At 44.6% G+C, this 19,570-nt stretch overlaps 4 protein-coding genes across 47 annotated transcripts in view; 2 read left to right on the top strand and 2 right to left on the bottom strand.

Moving 5' to 3' along the window:
- Positions 1–6,544, top strand: part of camk2b1 (calcium/calmodulin-dependent protein kinase (CaM kinase) II beta 1) — a 35,145-nt gene extending 28,601 nt beyond the window's left edge. For 22 of the 44 annotated variants that reach the window (XM_062562567.1, XM_062562563.1, XM_062562559.1 and 19 more), the window contains 8 exons: positions 58–106; positions 1,770–1,847; positions 2,241–2,384; positions 2,798–2,962; positions 3,458–3,533; positions 3,613–3,707; positions 3,832–4,065; positions 4,204–6,544. In XM_062562567.1, the coding sequence (XP_062418551.1) occupies positions 58–106; positions 1,770–1,847; positions 2,241–2,384; positions 2,798–2,962; positions 3,458–3,533; positions 3,613–3,707; positions 3,832–4,064 (840 nt within the window). In that variant the 3' untranslated portion in view covers position 4,065; positions 4,204–6,544. The remainder of the gene's footprint in view (positions 1–57; positions 107–1,769; positions 1,848–2,240; positions 2,385–2,797; positions 2,963–3,457; positions 3,534–3,612; positions 3,708–3,831; positions 4,066–4,203) is intronic. The other 22 variants (XM_037482275.2, XM_037482268.2, XM_037482263.2 and 19 more) reach the window with 2 other exon arrangements.
- Positions 6,545–8,336: 1,792 nt separating this feature from the next.
- LOC119224862 (zinc-binding protein A33-like) lies at positions 8,337–11,158 on the bottom strand. The gene has a single exon (XM_062562570.1). The coding sequence runs from the start codon at positions 10,513–10,515 to the stop codon at positions 9,088–9,090; it is 1,428 nt and encodes a 475-aa protein (XP_062418554.1). The 5' UTR covers positions 10,516–11,158; the 3' UTR covers positions 8,337–9,087.
- On the top strand, positions 10,848–15,659 carry LOC134129031 (calcium/calmodulin-dependent protein kinase type II subunit beta-like). Its single transcript, XM_062562195.1, has 5 exons — positions 10,848–10,888; positions 11,134–11,496; positions 11,576–11,670; positions 11,785–12,018; positions 12,153–15,659. Exons 1-4 carry the CDS (start codon positions 10,848–10,850, stop codon positions 12,015–12,017), a joined length of 732 nt encoding a protein of 243 aa, XP_062418179.1. The 3' UTR covers position 12,018; positions 12,153–15,659.
- Positions 15,660–16,297: 638 nt separating this feature from the next.
- On the bottom strand, positions 16,298–18,629 carry LOC119224868 (zinc-binding protein A33-like). The gene has a single exon (XM_037482317.2). It carries the CDS (start codon positions 18,523–18,525, stop codon positions 17,098–17,100), a length of 1,428 nt encoding a protein of 475 aa, XP_037338214.2. The 5' UTR covers positions 18,526–18,629; the 3' UTR covers positions 16,298–17,097.
- Between the last annotated feature and the right edge of the window lie 941 nt (positions 18,630–19,570).

Below are 19,570 nucleotides of genomic sequence, written 5' to 3'. Positions count from 1 at the left end.
GCAATGTGTGCGTTACGACCTTTGAACCGGCGCTGACCGTCTTTCTCTGATCTCCAGGAATCGTCAGACAGCAGCAACACCACCGTGGAGGACGAAGATGTGAAAGGTAAGACCCCCCCCCCCCCCCCCCCCCCCCCCGACACCTGCGGGAGAAACACAACAAATCCCCAAAGCTCAAGAAGCTCAAGTGGTGAATGATTGCTGAGGGTCTGAATGCTTCTGAGAGGTTTGCGGCCCCCACTTGACATTTCTACACCGAGTGACTCTTTTTAAAACCAGAGCTCGCTCCGCCGGAAACGGATGGATTTGGTCAGTCGGGTTCAAGTGTTTGTAATTGGTGGTCATGCTGCTGGTGGGTGACCTCTTACTGCCCCCTGGTGGAGTCCTGGCTGTATCTTAACATTCAGAAAGGCAGCTCTGAGACACCAACATGGCGCTGTGCGGTGTCCACTCCCACAGTGGATCTCAGACGGGGTCGTGCGTGTATCGTCTTCCCCCCCTGAAGCTGAGCCGTTGTGTACGGTGCTCATTTAAGAAGCAGAACCTCATGTTTTGGAAAAATACAAAGTTGTGGGCATAAGAGTGATTGGAGGAGGAGGAGGATTGCCTCCACGCGGCTCTCAACATGGAGACGGATCAGACCACGTCGTGGGGGTCTGCTCTTTAAAAAGCAAATGGCAACTAAGAAGTAAAGTAGACATGGAAAAGATCTTCTCATATAAGGTTCCAAGTAAAAGACAATACCAGAAAACACAAGTTTTATTTATATTTACTGCTCTGAAGTGTGGAAAAAAAGATTTGACCAACATACGTATAATGCATAAAGTTTAGTATAACGATATGCAGCTACATCACAACATGCTTTCTAGTAATGCAATCAATGCTCTTCATTAAATAGCTGGAAGGTTTTTGTAAACTCATGAGTCAAATGAATATTTGATCAAGTAAACTTCACCCATTTGCTCACTTAAAATAAATAATCATTCTACCCTTGATGGCAGTAAATCAGCCCAAAGATCCTCCGCTACACGAGGTCCCCGATTGGAGCCCCTCCGGCTGGAGAGGGCGAGGGCACCTTGGAAGGTGGAGGGGGGGTCGGGGCTAAAGGGGGAGGTGTGTTTAAATTTAGCCCCGGGCGGGGGGCAGGAACCGGAGATGGGTGCCCACAGAGGGGTTTAAACACACACCCTGCTCTGCTAGCGCCTCCCTTGGAGAGCGTCAGTCTCACAACAGCTTTCAGACTCTTAAGATTTGACCCACGAGAGCCGGTGAGTGCGGGAAGGAGGAGGAGGGGGGGGGGGGGGGTCGTGTAGGACCAGTGTGTGTGTGTGTGTGTGGGCGCGGGGGGGGGGGGTCATGTCGGCCTTTCGTTGGGTCTTGTCCGGTCAGCGAGGGCTCGACAGCTGGTTTTGTAACCCAGCACCAAACGTCTGTCCTGTTGCTCTCGATGCTTTTACAGCAGTAAAAAGTCCTCTGAGGCCTTTAATATAAAGTGTCCTTTTTTTATTTTTTTGTAAGGTGATAATCTTTCGGGTTTTGTGAGATCACTTGCTGACTGCTACTTCGTGGATGTTCTTCTGAGCCGTCTTTCCTATTTCCATAATTTAACTTTTAATGGACGCATTTCCATCAGCCGTCTGTCCCCACTGTGACATTTGTGTTGTGTTTTTTCTGCGCGCTGCTGGTTGTCATCTCTCTTTGCCTTCTGTGCGTGTGTGTGTGTGTGTGTGTGTGTGTGTGTGTGTGTGTGTGTGCGCGCATGTTATCAGGAAAGAGCTTAGACAAGGCGCAGTCCAGCTCGAGCTCCCAGCCAGATAGCACTCAGGCCTCCTCCGCCGCGGCGTCCTGTAAGTCCGCACGGCCCAGCCCCACGCCGCCTGCAGCACGCACACGCACACACACACACACTCACACAGACTCACACAGACCTTCCTTCGCTACTAGAAGTCTGCCTTCACCAAAGCTTCCCTCGTACGTCGTGCATTCCGTGTATTAAAAGCATCACATCTGCTGCCGTCCAGCGCCACCAAATCCCTCCGGTGGCCCGACTCATTCCTCCTTCTTTGTGGGCGGGGCGTGACCATATATGGAGCGCTGGACGCTCCACCCAGCATGGATTTTGTATTTCATGTTCCCCCTTTGTCTCGGGGGAGCCCCCCCCCCCGAGAAAATGTCTGCCCCCCTGCACGGCTCCCATTCAAAGTGTCTCCCGTCTTCCTCCCTTCCGGAAAAACTCGCAGCCGCCACAAAGTTCTCTGACCTGCTGGGCTCCGTGCGCAGGGGCTCAGGGGCCGCGTCCGACGGGGAAGGCAGAGCCAGCACCCCGCCCCCCGCCGCCCTCTCTGCCCCCTCCCCTCCACACACCCCCGTCGTCCCCATGCAGAGTAAGTAGAGCGAGCGCAGCGTAGGAGGAAAAGATGGAGGGACCTCTGCTCTGCGACCTCATTGGCTGTTTTTCTGAGGGGAAAGTAGTAAAATATCTTATTTCTAGAAAGATCAGCATAGAACTAATTTGTTTTCTACTTTTGTTGTGTTTGCATCTTAATATATTCTCATTTAAGAGTTTTATTTCGGGCAAAAGTTCTTAAACTAAGGAACAAATACTAAAGCTGCACTATAGAGAAGTAACTGTGAACTAAAGGCAGAATCAAAACGTGACAAACACTAAAACACAGACTCATTTCTGCATTTCTTCATTCCTTTGTTCTCCTGTTTGTTTTACCTTCCTCCACCTGCACCTCCACCTCCACCTGCACCTCCACCTCCACCCACCCGCCCTGCCCCGGGCGCCGCTCAGTGTCCCGGCTCACAGACCTGGTAAGCAGCATCCGCAGGGTGCCGCCGGCCGCTGCACCCGAGGGCGACGCCCCCCCTAGCGCCAGGCCCGCCCCTCCGCCTGCACACACCACCTCCCCGCCTCCCCCCCGCTCCCCCTCCAGCCCGTCCCCGTCTCCCTCCCAGAGTGAGTACCGAGCCCCTGCCCCGCGCCCGGGGAAACCCCGCGGCCGCCAGGTGCCACGACGCTGAGGTGGAAGTTGAGCGACCAGGACACGTGTGTGTGTGTGTGTGTGTGTGTGTGTGTGTGTGTGTGTGTGTGTGTGTGTGTGTGTGTGTGTGTGTGTGCGCTCTTTTGCTTCCTGGGCGTTGTTTACTTCCTCGTCAGTCTGACGCTTGATGGCTTTTGACTGTAACGGTTTGCGGTGATACGAGGAGATGAACTCAAGTCTCTAGTGTGTGTGTTTGTGTGTGTGTGTGTGTGTGTGTGTGCGCGCATTTGATTTGTTTGACAAACTAATTCGAGAGGGAATTAACTTTTTAATTTGTTTCCGATGTTTCACTATAAAGCTTCTTCTAAAGAGACTTGCGTTGCATGAAGACTCGAACGATTCACAAACCGCGCCGCATCCGTCGGGCTGTTTGCGTTTGCTTCTGATTCGGCTTCTGCTTCTCTCTGCAGCGCGCAAGCAAGAAATCATCAAGATCACCGAGCAGCTGATCGAGGCCATCAACAACGGGGACTTCGAGGCGTACGCGTGAGTCGGGGCTTCACGCGCAAAGTTCACTAAAGCTCAACGTGTAGCGTGTAACGTGTCGTCTGTGTTCCCTCGTCAGTAAGATCTGCGACGCCGGGCTGACCTCCTTTGAGCCGGAGGCGCTGGGCAACCTGGTCGAAGGGATGGATTTCCACCGGTTCTACTTTGAGAACCGTACGACGACCGACTCCTTCGCCATTTGTTCTCTTTTTGTCCTTTTTTTTTGCTTCTCGCAGTAAATACGGTTTTACAATTGTTTTTTTTATCGTAAACGCACAATTTTTTTTCTCTCTCGCAGTTTTGGCCAAGAACAGCAAGCCCATCCACACCACCATCCTGAACCCCCACGTCCACCTGATCGGCGAGGACGCCGCCTGCATCGCTTACATCCGCCTGACCCAGTTCGTGGATAACCAGGGCCGGCCGCGCTCCAGCCAGTCGGAGGAGACGCGCGTCTGGCAGCGCAGAGACGGCAAGTGGCAGAACATCCACTTCCACTGCTCAGGAGCACCGGCCGCGCCGCTCCAGTGAGGTGAGGGCGCCCAGCAGGGGGTTGGTACTGCAAGGGCGGCTTTAAAAGGTCACAGAAAAGGCCTCAAACTGCTGCACAGGCACCAGAAATGGGTCTATTTTCCTTTTTTTTTAACACAGTTTTTCCTTTTCCTCTCAGGGTCGAATGCTCTAGCTTCTTCTGTCAGGGGGGGGGGGGAGGAGGAGGAGGAGGAGGAAGGGATGGTTTGGGCACAGACCCCCCCTTCTTCAACGGACCCTTCATCAACAGACCCTCCCACGCGAGACACTCGGCTCGACCCCCAGCATGCATCTCTTCCTTCTGCCACCAACCAGCCGTCTGTCACACCTTCAGCGGCTTCGTCGTCCTTCCTCTTCTTCGCTGCCCCCCCCCCCCCCCCCCGACAGGCGAGGGGGTCGTGGTCCCTTCATTTCTTCCCCACAGGTCACCTGCCCCCCCGACCCTCTCACCCCCCCCCTGTCAATCCACACTTGTGTGACATAAACACTGCACTGGAAATACAATATGTAAAGTTTTAAGTAAAATCTATTATCATTACTCTTAATATTATTATTATTACACATTTGCAAATGTACATGTAATTTATATAATTCTATCTTCTTGATGCCAGTGGTTTCTAGAGTTGTTTTGTTTTTATCTTTTTAAGGAAGCATGTTTTTTTTCCATATTAACAGTGGCTGTTTTTTTTATTGTGGCTCTATAGTAGAGATGATATTGGCAGTTTTTGTATTTTGCTTCTTCAACGTGAGCTTTAATACTTAAATACTCGAGTTCAACGCAGTATTATTTGTTTGGGGGTTTTCTTTTTCTTATTTTTTTTTTTTGGAAGGGACATATCTGAACGTGTGTGTGTGTGTGTGTGTGTGTGTGTGTGTGTGTGTGTGTGTGACCATGTAGGAGAGGTTCACTCAGCTCTTCAAGCCTCCCAATCGTTCACATCCAAAGCAAACCGCTTGAAATAAGAGGTTTACGAGAGAAGGTGGACGCAGTGATGATAGAATGAGGCTGAATGTTGAGACCAAAGAGGACGGATCAGACCTTTGATTCTTCACTGAGGGACTTTGAGGGACTTTGAGGGACTTTGAGAACGTGGAAGCCTCTCAGTCTTGGGGTCTTGGAGACTGGACCCAAGAAAGATCTCCTGAAGCCACTTAAATGAAGTGGAGGCCACAAAAGGCCACAAAAGGACACAAGCGACAGTACCATTTTAAAACAAACTCTGGATTAGTTTTAGTCCCAAACTGGACTCTAAAACAGGTTGAACTTAAAAAATCCCAAAATGTTATTTCGCTCTACATTTTCTTTTTAATTGAAGAACTTGTATTTAAAACGCAAATCAATAAAATCGCTAATTTTCTTATTAACCCTTAACACACAAACTGTTCTCTGCAGCCAGCGGTGATGCACAAAGGTGCTGGGGGGCTGTCGGGGGCTGTGCTTCTGTTGCTAGGCGACGGCTGAAAAGCTGCTCGGGGCTTAGTGAGCTCTCCTTAGAAGGTGTGATATTTTTAGCTCGCTAGAATGTCGACGGACAAAAAAAATCAAAACAGACGGAACATTTTAAGTCAGAGAGAATCCTGCAGACTGCGTGACCCCCCACATGCACAGTGTGTGTGTGTGTGTGTGTGTGTGAGTTGTGAGGAGGAGGCTTTGTTTTGGAGGACCTATCAGTCCCCTGCCTTCAGCCCTTGGTTTATTTTTTAATTATGATTTCATCAGTTTGTTTCTTCTTTTCTTGCATTGTGTTCTTCACGTGGTTTTGGCTTCTTACAACATTAAGTGCTTGTGATTAATCCGACGGACTCTGCAGCACTGAGAACTCTTTCTGTGGGGTTTGACCTGCGATCAGCTCCTCGTCCACCATTGGCTGCCTTCACACTTGTCTCGCTCCGATTGGTCAGACCAAGATATTAAAGAGACCAGGCAGTCCTCAGGTTTCTATTTATTTTTCAATATTTATTTATTTATTTCAGTGGATGATTTTAATGTGCTTTTCCTTTTTGTGTCTTTTGCTCTTATTATACAACTCTTGTGCACTTGTGCAGGTACCGTCTGTTGTTGAAAGGGAGTCGACTCTCCTGCTTTTAAAGGGAAAGTTCAACCACTTTGTGTCCTGCATGTGTTTCTCTGAAACAAAAAACATGGTGGGAAATAGTTTTCTTTTTTTTGTGTGCTACTTTAGATTTCGGGGGTTGTGTTGACATTCTTTTCTTCCATTTTCATGGTGAGGATGGATCTCATTACCACTTTAGCTGAGTGGGACATCCATCACTTTAAATCTCATGATTCAGGTTTGTGTTTTAAGTGATCTGACGTTTCAAAAGTTACATCCTCAAATTTTTAATTTTAAAGTGATTTAAGCTTTTTAAATAATCAACGCAAAGACGTTGTGTTGTTCTCAGTGTTGATGCCTAGTTGACCAGTAAAGGGTCAAAGGTTAATCATGCTGGCCAGACACGAACCCCCCCCGCCCCCCCCTCCTCCATAAGAAGAAGAGACAGCAGCATGTACGCTCCACAGGTGTTGTTCTTCTTGTGTGTTTCAAAGTATTAAAACACAATAAGAGTCACATGATTGAAATGAGCGAGGACACAGTATCACACCTGCAGATAACTGCATTTACTTTGCATGACAGTCAACTGGACACTTTGTTTATTGGTGTTTTTATTTTAATTTGGTTCCTCGTGTTCTACTGAATGCTGTTATACTCAAACTTTCTGTCTGTTCTCTCAGCGTATGAACACTTTTATCTCCAGATGATACAGAGGAGATGATGATCAGGAGGATGATGATGATGTGGCACTAGGAGGATGTTGACAGTGATGATGATGATGTTGATGATGAAGATGCTCTCCTGTGGGGCCCCGTGTTGTCGGTGCAGAACGTGGCCCTCACGTAGCTCAGAGAACACGTGGAGCATCGTTGACCATCAGCACCAAGACTGAGTGGAGCTTCACTGAGCCTGCAGGTCGCTTTGAGGAAGAGCAGTCGGGTCCAAGTGACCGATGAGAGGCAGCAGAGAGAGAAGGAGCTCCAGCAGGGGGCGCAGTCACACAACGTGAGGCACAGACACACACAGACGGCCCAGTGAGGCTTCTGATGCAGACGCACAACCAGTTGACTTTAGTGTCCAACCTGCAGCAGGTCATCAGCGTAGAAGAAGAGCCAGTAGAAGGAAGTAGAGTGAGGCTCCTTCTCTGGTCTCTGGAGGTCAGTGAGAGCTCTGCTGCTTTAGTCACATGAAGCAGGACTGAGATCCACTGGAGCCACTGTGTTCCTCTGAAGCTCCTCCATCTTCTCCCTCCACACAGGGACTAAGTTGCACTGACAACACTGAGTTGACTTCTCTGCTCTTTCACTCTTTGTCCCGTTCCCTCTGTTTCTGACTTTATTCCATCATTTCTCTGCAGTCGCCTCTTTCTACTTCACCTTTGTCCCTTTGTGTCCCTCTGGGTTTCTTCTGTATAATAATATTGATCCTGTAGTTCTCTGATTCTTTGGATTAGTGCTCTGTTCTCTTACGTGTTTCTATGACTTCAACAAAATGTGTTACGGTGTCATCAATAAAATGATCATTTACATAGAAAAGTGAGTCACTTTCTGTGTAAACTCATCAAACTGCAGCACAGCTTATTTTTATTGATATAAGTCCTTGATTCATGTTTTAGAACACAATATTTACTGAGCAGGTAGATCTCATGCAATTAAATCAACGTATTGTTGACAATATCACTAATCAATACACTTTTAAATAATTCATCCGGCAAATTTGCTCAAATTTGAGGATTCGCTGATTTTTCCACAATTATCTGATATCGATTGACTAAAATCCTTAAGAGATTATTGTAGAATCGGCTTTGGTTTCAGCACTAAAACACATCTTAAAGTCAATGTCACTTTTTATTAGAATTTTATGCTGTTCACACGTGCTTATACAGATAAAACTAAAATTATTTATTGATTTGAAAGATTTCAGATGAAAGCATTTTGAGAAAGTTATCTACTTGAACTTGGGATAATTGAAAATAAAGGACAAATCTGCAGACTCAAAAGGGCATTTACTGCTGAAAATATGTTTAGAAAAATATTTTAAAATTACTAAGAAGTAGTAGTGGTAGGAGTAATTTTAGTATTATTTGCAGTAGAAACACTAGTAGTACTGTTAGTGGTAGTAATATCAGTTGTAATATTGGTATTGGAATAATAGAAATGGAACAGAAAGGTGTAGATGAGAATAAAGTATTTTATTTAGAATTTTTAAAGCTAAACATCAAGCTGCAGTTAAAAAAAAGCAGGTGATTGATTTGTTTATTTGATTTCAGAGATAATAGATTAACAATTTATAAACTAAGTATCTGATCCAGAGGTGGATTCTCTTGTGATTGTCTCCTGGATTGAACCCTGAGAGATGGATAGAAATGTTCTGAAGGATCAGAAATACAGACATTTTCTACCAGACCCTGAACAGAGGTCAGAATGTGATGAAGACAGTCTGCAACCAAAATGTGAACTTTGTCTCCACCTTGTTGGAGTAAAAATAATTAAATTCTTGTTCTACATGAACTGTATATGTTAAAGATTTGTTTGGAAAGATATAAATTTAACATTATTCTGCATCATCAGCAATAAAAACTGCAAATAAAACCAAACCATTTATTCATGAAACTGAAAAGTTTAATATGAACCACAATAAAGAAGTTGATTAATGTTAGATAAATAAAGTAAGATGAAGCTTTATGACGTGATTTAAAACTAAAGCATTTTAATGTAATCTTAACGTTGTTGCTCTTAGAAAAAAACTAGTAATACATTTCAAAATAAAATGATCACAGTAAATCGACTCGTCTGTACTGTAAATTTACACCAAAACCACTATTTAGAACATTATCCCTCACACATAGTTCTGATTATTTATGCTTTAGTTTCTCATTCTTTAATTTTAAAAATTGTGAAGAATACAACAACAAAAACTATAATAAACGTGCTGATGAGTCACTTTGACCTCACCACCTTCACTGAACATCACAGAGAAACATCAGTTTGACAGATCTTGATATCAGTAGTTTTAGCATCACCAGACTTTCCAATACAAAAAAATGGGAAGAGTTTCTCAGTGAAAGTGTCTCTGTGAGTGTAGATGTGAGTCATGTCTTCAGGGTCGTAGAAGGACACGTCCCCCATGTCATAGTCCAGCTGGACTCTGATCTTCTGGAGACTCTTCTTCACTTTGACAGTCTGACCAGCTCCATTAGTGTATTTTCCACTGCGATGAACTAAACACCAGATTCCATCTTTTGGTGAAGCATATTTCTCTCCCTTCCTGTCAACTGACTCTTTAACCAAACCTAATACCCACTGAGGATGGTCTCCCACCTCCACCTCCCAGCTGTGTTTCCCTGAGCTGAAGCCCTCAGAACCCAGAACATTTAAATACCTAGTGAATCTCTCTGGATTATCAGGAAGCTGCTGGTCTGTGCCTCCACGTCTCACACTGGTCAGATCATCAGACAGATAGAGAATGTCACATGCAGTGTTTGGGTCCAGAATGACAGGACTGAAGTGGACCTGGTCCTTCATCTTCTCCCAGACTCTGAAGGACAGGTTGCCCAGGTGTTTGGCCACATCTATCAGAGCTCCTGAGAGCAGCTGTGGATCTGTCAGTGAGCTCTGGACTCTGGCTCTGGTCTGAGTGGCTTTATAACTGCTGAGGAACGACACCTTGTGTTTCTGCAGGTCTTCTTCAGCAGCAGAGATGCTGTCTGACAGAGAGGAGATCTGCTCCTCAATCATCTTCATCTCTCTGTTGATGGTCTTCCTCTTCTGCTCCTCTTCCTCCCTCAGAGCTGCCAGTCTGGACTCCTCTTCCTCTCTCAGGAACTGGTGGAGCTTGTTGAACTCTGCTCTGATCTTCTTCTCTGTGGACACCAGCTGCTTCTTGGAGAGTTGAATCACTTCATTGTATGTTTTCTTCACTTGTTGGTGTTTGTTCTTCTTGTCCTGCAGAGACTCCAAGTCAGATCTCAGCTGGTCCTTCAGGTTCCTGACTGCTTGTTCTAGAGGAACCACCTTGTGACTCTGGTGGAGAGAGAACTCACAGACAGGACACACAGCTTTCTGCTCGTCCTCACAGAACAGTTTAGTCTCTTCTCCATGTTCACAACTCACCACCTCCACCTTCTTCTCTGCTCTTTCTGTCTCAGTTGATCCAGTCTTCTGTCTCCCAGCAAACACGTCAGCGAGTTCCTTCAATTGAAAATTCACCTCAATATTGTCTTTAGAGGATTTTCTTTTACAAATGGGACAGTTCTTGTTTCCAGCTTGTTCCCAGAATCGCTGCAGGCAGCTTGAACAGAAGCTGTGGTTGCAGCTCAGAGACACGGGATCTCTGAAGGTCTCTGAACAAACATGGCAGCTCAGGTAACTTTCAACAATAGCGATTTTTTCAGCCATTTCCTCTAATTTCTAAATCTGAGGCTGTTAACTACAGATCTGGATGGTTCTTGTGTTTAGTAGAGATTTCTCACCCTGTGATGCGTCTCTGGCTCCGTTCAGCAACGAGGAAGCGACGGGATCTCTGAACGCTTTAAGTTTCACTTTCTCTCCTTTTATTAGATTAGATTAAGAACAATCTTTTCAGCCATTTCTCTGACTTTTTCAAATAGTTCTTAAAAAAAGAAAGACTCAGCAAATTATATTTCCATTCATTTGTCTTTTCTCAGTCCAGGTGCAACATTATTCCTCAGATTTCTCACAGTGAAACGTCGTCGTGTCTCCTTTCAACAATGTCTGAATCTGACTTCAAGTTCACGGACCTCCTTCATTGGTTAATCATTGATGGTGAGCGATTTTTTCAGCCATTTCCTTTAATGATCAAATCTGAGTCTCTCTGGATTACAGATCTGGATGGTTCTTGTGTTTAGTAGAGATATCTCACCCTGTGATGCGTCTCTGGCTCCGTTCAGCAACGAGGAAGCAAAGTTTTACTTTCTCTTTCACACACCACCTCCCCCTCCAGCCCGTCCCCGTCTCCCTCCCAGAGTGAGTACCGAGCCCCTGTCCCGCGCCCAGGGAAACCCCGCGGCTGCCAGGTGTCACGAGGCTGAGGTGGAAGTTGAGCGATCAGGACACGTGTGTGTGTGTGTGTGTGTGTGTGTGTGTGTGCGTGTGTGCATTGGATTTGTTTGACAAACTAATTCGAGAGGGAATTAACTTTTTAATTTGTTTCCGATGTTTCACTATAAAGCTTCTTCTAAAGAGACTTGCGTTGCATGAAGACTCGAAGGATTCACAAACCGCGCCGCATCCGTCGGGCTGTTTGCGTTTGCTTCTGATTCGGCTTCTGCTTCTCTCTGCAGCGCGCAAGCAAGAAATCATCAAGATCACCGAGCAGCTGATCGAGGCCATCAACAACGGGGACTTCGAGGCGTACGCGTGAGTCGGGGCTTCACGCGCAAAGTTCACTAAAGCTCAGCGTGTAGCGTGTAACGTGTCGTCTGTGTTCCCTCGTCAGTAAGATCTGCGACGCCGGGCTGACCTCCTTTGAGCCGGAGGCGCTGGGCAACCTGGTCGAAGGGATGGATTTCCACCGGTTCTACTTTGAGAACCGTACGACGACCGACTCCTTCGCCATTTGTTCTCTTTTTGTCCTTTTTTTTTGCTTTGCTTCTCGCAGTAAGTACGGTTTTACAATTGTTTTTTTATTTTTTTTCTCTCTCGCAGTTTTGGCCAAGAACAGCAAGCCCATCCACACCACCATCCTGAACCCCCACGTCCACCTGATCGGCGAGGACGCCGCCTGCATCGCTTACATCCGCCTGACCCAGTTCGTGGATAACCAGGGCCGGCCGCGCTCCAGCCAGTCGGAGGAGACGCGCGTCTGGCAGCGCAGAGACGGCAAGTGGCAGAACATCCACTTCCACTGCTCAGGAGCACCGGCCGCGCCGCTCCAGTGAGGTGAGGGCGCCCAGCAGGGGGTTGGACTGCAAGGGCGGCTTTAAGAGGTCACAGAAAAGGCCTCAAACTGCTGCACAGGCACCAGAAATGGCTCTATTTTCCTTTTTTTAACACAGTTTTTCTTTTCTTCTCAGGGTCGAATGCTCTAGCTTCTTCTGTCAGGGGGGGGGGAGGAGGAGGAGGAGGAGGAGGAAGAAGGGATGGTTTGGGCACAGACCCCCCCTTCTTCAACGAACCCTTCATCAACAGACCCTCCCACGCGAGACACTCGGCTCGACCCCCAGCATGCATCTCTTCCTCCTGCCACCAACCAGCCGTCTGTCACACCTTCAGCGGCTTCGTCGTCCTTCCTCTTCTTCGCTGCCCCCCCCCCCCCCCCCCGACAGGCGAGGGGGTCGTGGTCCCTTCATCTCTTCCCCGCAGGTCACCTGCCCCCCCGACCCTCTCACACCCCCCCCTGTCAATCCACACTTGTGTGACATAAACACTGCACTGGAAATACAATATGTAAAGTTTTAAGTAAAATCTATTATCATTACTCTTAATATTATTATCATTATTATTATTACACATTTGCAAATGTACATGTAATTTATATAATTCTAACTTCTTGATGCCAGTGGTTGTTTTGTTTTTATCTTTTTAAGGAAGCATGTTTTTTTTCCATATTAACAGTGGCTGTTTTTTTATTGTGGCTCTATAGTAGAGATGATATTGGCAGTTTTTGTATTTTGCTTCTTCAACGTGAGCTTTAATACTTAAATACTCGAGTTCAACGCAGTATTATTTGTTTGGGGGTTTTCTTTTTCTCATTATTTTTTTTTGTTTTGGAAGGGATAAATCTGAACGTGTGTGTGTGTGTGTGTGTGTGTGTGTGTGTGTGTGTGTGTGTGTGTGTGTGTGTGTGACCATGTAGGAGAGGTTCACTCAGTGTCTTCAAGCCTCCCAATCGTCCACATCCAAAGCGAAGAGGTTTACGAGAGAAGGTGGACGCAGTGATGATAGAATGAGGCTGAATGTTGAGACCAAAGAGGACGGATCAGACCTTTGATTCTTCACTGAGGGACTTTGAGGGACTTTGAGGGACTTTGAGAACGTGGAAGCCTCTCAGTCTTGGGGTCTTGGAGACTGGACCCAAGAAAGATCTCCTGAAGCCACTTAAATGAAGTGGAGGCCACAAAAGGACACAAGCGACAGTACCATTTTAAAACAAACTCTGGATTAGTTTTAGTCCTGAACTGGACTCTAAAACAGGTTGAACTTAAAAAATCCCAAAATGTTATTTCGCTCTACATTTTCTTTTTAATTGAAGAACTTGTATTTAAAACGCAAATCAATAAAATCGCTAATTTTCTTATTGACCCTTAACACACAAACTGTTCTCCACAGCCAGCGGTGATGCACAAAGGTGCTGGGGGGCTGTCGGGGGCTGTGCTTCTGTTGCTAGGCGACGGCTGAAAACCTGCTCGGGGCTTAGTGAGAGCTCCTTAGAAGGTGTGATATTTTTAGCTCGCTAGAATGTCGATGGACAAAAAAAAATCAAAACAGACGGAACATTTTAAGTCAGAGAGAATCCTGCAGACTGCGTGACCCCTACATGCACAGTGTGTGTGTGTGTGTGTGTGTGTGTGTGTGTGTGTGTGTGTGTGTGTGTGTGTGTGTGTGTGTGTGTGTGTGTGTGTGTGTGTGTGTGAGTTGTGAGGAGGAGGCTTTGTTTTGGAGGACCTATCAGTCCCCTGCCTTCAGCCCTTGGTTTATTTTTTAATTATGATTTCATCAGTTTGTTTCTTCTTTTCTTGCATTGTGTTCTTCACGTGGTTTTGGCTTCTTACAACATTAAGTGCTTGTGATTAATCCGACGGACTCTGCAGCACAGAGAACTCTTTCTGTAGGGTTTGACCTGCGATCAGCTCCTCGTCCACCATTGGCTGCCTTCACACTTGTCTCGCTCCGATTGGTCAGACCAAGATATTAAAGAGACCAGGCAGTCCTCAGGTTTCTATTTATTTTTCAATATTTATTTATTTATTTCAGTGGATGATTTTAATGTGCTTTTCCTTTTTGTGTCTTTTGCTCTTATTATACAACTCTTGTGCACTTGTGCAGGTACCGTCTGTTGTTAAAAAGGAGTCGACTCTCCTGCTTTTAAAGGGAAAGTTCAACCACTTTGTGTCCTGCATGTGTTTCTCTGAAACAAAAAACATGGTGGGAAATAGTTTTCTTTTTTCTTTGTGTGCTACTTTAGATTTCAGGGGTTGTGTTGACATTCTTTTCTTCCATTTTCATGGTGAGGATGGATCTCATTACCACTTTAGCTGAGTGGGACATCCATCACTTTAAATCTCATGATTCAGGTTTGTGTTTTAAGTGATCTGACGTTTCAAAAGTAACATCCTCAAATATTTAATTTTAAAGTGATTTGAGCTTTTTTAAATAATCAACGCAAAGACGTTGTGTTGTTCTCAGTGTTGATGCCTAGTTGACCAGTAAAGGGTCAAAGGTTAATCATGCTGGCCAGACACGAACCCCCCCCGCCCCCCCCTCCTCCATAAGAAGAAGAGACAGCAGCATGTACGCTCCACAGGTGTTGTTCTTCTTGTGTGTTTTCAAAGTATTAAAACACAATAAGAGTCACATGACTGAAATGAGCGAGGACACAGTATCACACCTGCAGATAACTGCATTTACTTTGCATGACAGTCAACTGGACACTTTGTTTATTGGTGTTTTTATTTTAATTTGGTTCCTCGTGTTCTACTGAACGCTGTTATACTCAAACTTTCTGTCTGTTCTCTCAGCGTATGAACACTTTTATCTCCAGATGATACAGAGGAGATGATGATCAGGAGGATGATGATGATGATGTGGCACTAGGAGGATGTTGACAGTGATGATGAAGATGCTCTCCTCTGGGTCCCCGTGTTGTGGGTGCAGAACGTGGCCCTCACGTAGCTCAGAGAACACGAGGAGCATCGTTGACCATCAGCACCAAGACTGAGTGGAGCTTCACTGAGCCTGCAGGTCGCTTTGAGGAAGAGCAGTCGGGTCCAAGTGACCGATGAGAGGCAGCAGAGAGAGAAGGAGCTCCAGCAGGGGGCGCAGTCACACAACGTGAGGCACAGACACACACAGACGGCCCAGTGAGGCTTCTGATGCAGACGCACAACCAGTTGACTTTAGTGTCCAACCTGCAGCAGGTCATCAGCGTAGAAGAAGAGCCAGTAGAAGGAAGTAGAGTGAGGCTCCTTCTCTGGTCTCTGGAGGTCAGTGAGAGCTCTGCTGCTTTAGTCACATGAAGCAGGACTGAGATCCACTGGAGCCACTGTGTTCCTCTGAAGCTCCTCCATCTTCTCCCTCCACACAGGGACTAAGTTGCACTGACAACACTGAGTTGACTTCTCTGCTCTTTCACTCTTTGTCCCGTTCCCTCTGTTTCTGACTTTATTCCATCATTTCTCTGCAGTCGCCTCTTTCTTCTTCACCTTTGTCCCTTTGTGTCCCTCTGGGTTTCTTCTGTATAATAATATTGATCCTCTAGTTCTCTGATTCTTTGGATTAGTGCTCTGTTCTCTTACGTGTTTCTATGACTTCAAGAAAATGTGTTACGGTGTCATCAATAAAATGATCATTTAAATAGAAAAGTGAGTCAGTTTCTGTGTAAACTCATCAAACTGCAGCACAGCTTTGTAAATGTATTAATAGAAGTCCCTCATTCACGTTTTAGACCACAATATTTAATGAGAAGGTAGATCTCATGCAATTTAATCAACGTATTGTTGACAATATTACTAATCATTACACTTTTAAATAATTCATCCGGCAAATTTGCTCAAATTTGAGGATTCGCTGATTTTTTCACATTTATCTGATATCGATTGACTAAAATCCTTAAGAGATTATTGTAGAATCAGCTTTTGGTTTCAGCACTAAAACACATCTTAAAATCAATGTCACTTTTTATTAGAATTTTATCCTGTTCACACGTGCTTATACAGATAAAACTAAAATTATTTATTGATTTGAAGGATTTCAGGTGAAAGCATGTTGAGAAAGTTATTGACTTGAACTTGTGATAATTGAAAAAGGACAAATCTGCAGACTCAAAAAGGCATTTACTGCTGAAAGTATGTTAAAAAAAATATTTTAAAAATACTAAGAAGTAGTGGTAGGAGTAATTTTAGTATTATTTGCAGTAGAAACACTAGTAGTACTGTTAGTGGTAGTAATATCAGCTGTAATGTTGGTATTGGAATAATAGGAATAGAACAGAAAGGTGTAGATGAGAATAAAGTATTTTATTTAGAACTCTAAAAGCTCAACATCAAGATGCAGTTAAACAAAAAGCAGGCGATTGATTTGTTTATTTGATTTCAGAGATAATAGATTAACAATTTATAAACTAAGCATCTGATCCAGAGGTGGATTCTCTTGTGATTGTCTCCTAGATTGAACCCTGAGAGATGGATAGAAATGTTCTGAAGGATCAGAAATACAGACATTTTCTACCAGACCCTGAACAGAGGTCAGATTGTGATGAAGACAGTCTGCAACCAAAATGTGAACTTTGTCTCCACCTTGTTGGAATAAAAAGAATGAAATCATCCCTCTGCATGAATTGTATATGTTAAAGATTTGTTTGGAAAGATATAAATTCAACATTATTCTGCATCATCAGCAATAAAAAACTGCAAATAAAACCAAACCATTTATTCATGAAACTGAAAAGTTTACTATAAAACGCAATGAAGAAGTTGATTAATGTAAAAGATAAATAAAGTAAGATGAAGCTTTATGACGTGATTTAAAACTAAAGCATTTTAATGCAAACTTAACGTTGTTGCTCTTAGAAAAAAAAAAGTTATACATTTCTAAATAAAATGATCACAGTAAATCTACTCGTCTGTACTTAAAGGATATTTACACCAAAAACACTATTTAGAACATTATCCCTCACACATAGTCCTGCTTATTTATACTTTAGTTTCTCATTCTTTAAGTTTAAAAATTGTACAGAATACAACAACAAACTATAATCAACATGCTGATGAGTCACTTTGACCTCACCACCTTCACTGAACATCACAGAGAAACATCAGTTTGACAGATTTTGATTTCAGTAGTTTTAGCATCACCAGAGTCTCCAATAGCAAACCATGGGAAGAGTTTCTCAGTGAAAGTGTCTCTGTGAGTGTAGATGTGAGTCATGTCTTCAGGGTCGTAGAAGGACACCTCCCCCCTGTCATAGTCCAGCTGGACTCTGATCCTCTGGAGACTCTTCTTCACTTTGACAGTCTGACCAGCTCCATTAGTGTATTTACCACTGCTATGAGCTAAACACCAGACTCCATGTTTTGGTGAAGCACCTATCTGTCCCTTTCTGTCAACTGACTCTTTAACCAAACCTAACAGCCAGTCAGGATGGTCTCCCACCTCCACCTCCCAGCTGTGTTTCCCTGAGCTGAAGCCCTCAGAACCCAGAACATTTGCATACTTAGTGAATCTCTCTGGATTATCAGGAAGCTGCTGGTTTGTGTCTCCATGTCTCACACTGGTCAGATCATCAGACAGATAGAGACTGTAGTTTGCAGTGTTTGGGTCCAGAATGACAGGACTGAAGTGGACCTGGTCCTTCATCTTCTCCCAGACTCTGAAGGACAGGTTGCCCAGGTGTTTGGCCACATCTATCAGAGCTCCTGAGAGCAGCTGTGGATCTGTCAGTGAGCTCTGGACTCTGGCTCTGGTCTGAGTGGCTTTATAACTGCTGAGGAACGACACCTTGTGTTTCTGCAGGTCTTCTTCAACAGCAGAGATACTGTCTGACAGAGAGGAGATCTGCTCCTCAATCATCTTCATCTCTCTGCTGATGGTCTTCCCCTTCTGCTCCTCTTCCTCCCTCAGAGCTGCCAGTCTGGACTCCTCTTCCTCTCTCAGGAACTGGTGGAGCTTGTTGAACTCTGCTCTGATCTTCCTCTCTGTGGACACCAGCTGCTTCTTGGAGAGTTGAATCACTTCATTGTATGTTTTCTTCACTTGTTGGTGTTTGTTCTTCTTGTCCTGCAGAGACTCCAAGTCAGATCTCAGCTGGTCCTTCAGGTTCCTGACTGCTTGTTCTAGAGGAACCACCTTGTGACTCTGGTGGAGAGAGGACTCACAGACAGGACACACAGCTTTCTGCTCGTCCTCACAGAACAGTTTAGTCTCTTCTTCATGTTCACAACACACCACCTCCACCTTCTTCCTCTTTGCTCTTTCTGTCTCAGTTGATCCAGTTTTCTGTCTCTCAGCAAATGAGTCAGCCAGTTCCTTCAGTTGAAAATTCACCCCAAGATCCTTAGAGGATTTTCTCTTACAAATGGGACAGTTCTTGTTTCCAGCTTGTTCCCAGAATCGCTGCAGGCAGCTTGAACAGAAGCTGTGGTTGCAGCTCAGAGACACGGGATCTCTGAAGGTCTCTGAACAAACATGGCAGCTCAGGAAACTTTCAACAATAGCGATTTTTTCAGCCATTTCCTTTAATGATCAAATCTCAGTCTCTCTGAACTACAGATCTGGATGGTTCTTGTGTTTAGTAGAGATATCTCACCCTGTGATGCGTCTCTGGCTCCGTTCAGCAACGAGGAAGCAAAAGCTTTAAGTTTCACTTTCTCTCCTTTTATAGTGTAAGGTGACATTTCCTTTAGTCACACGTGACTCAAATGACAACAAGTGAGGGAGAATTGTAACGTTAGACAAAAAGTATTTCAAAGTAACACAAATAAACGCAATTGAAATGCAAAAGTACTTCTTAGGTTGAGTTGTTTAAACGTTACAGGAACTAATCACCACTTAAAATCATGCGTTTTGAAAGCAAAGTGTGTGAAAGGTTACATCCTCAAATAACAGTTAAAGTATTGAAAATTAATAGCTTTAACTAATACATTTTTTATGAATTAAATGTTTGGTCTAAAAATGGAAAACGTCTTTTTCTCTTAGTGGAAAAAAGATGTGACTCAGTCAGGGAGCAACAGGTCGTCAGAGAGTATTTATCCAGAGAGTTAAATAAAAAAAACTTAAATCTGATATAAACTGATATCATTTCTGCCCACCTGCAAAATCTTTCCTCCTTTCATTCAACGGCTGATAAGTATTTTATATTTATGGAAACACCAGGTTTGTGAGGAACTACACTTCATGTAGTAAAAATGATCTGTTTTTAAAGTGAACATATAGTTCTGGATTTGTCCTCATTCAACATCAATGCTGTTCCATAATGCTTAAACTTTAAATCCCCTTTCTGATTAAATGACAAGGTGCTCTTCAGAGACAGAGATCACTGTGAAGACATTCTTATATTTATGCAAAATGTCCTGCTAAATTACTCAAGCACAACTCTGGCCATCTGCTAGTAGCTCATTTAAATATGTGTATCTTAAGAAATAGAATCAATAAATTAAGTTGTATGATCCATCTGAACAACATCCACAAACAACTCATTGGAAAACTCAAGCTGTGGAAGGATCCACACTGTTCAGGAAGGACCAGAATAGGTGTGATGGAGGCGTGGCTTCTTATG

Source organism: Pungitius pungitius, chromosome 5 (assembly GCF_949316345.1).
Source record: "Pungitius pungitius chromosome 5, fPunPun2.1, whole genome shotgun sequence".
Taxonomy (NCBI): Eukaryota; Metazoa; Chordata; class Actinopteri; order Perciformes; family Gasterosteidae; genus Pungitius; species Pungitius pungitius.
The sequence above is the reverse complement of the archived record's forward strand: the minus strand, read 5'-3'. Positions and strand labels throughout refer to the sequence as shown.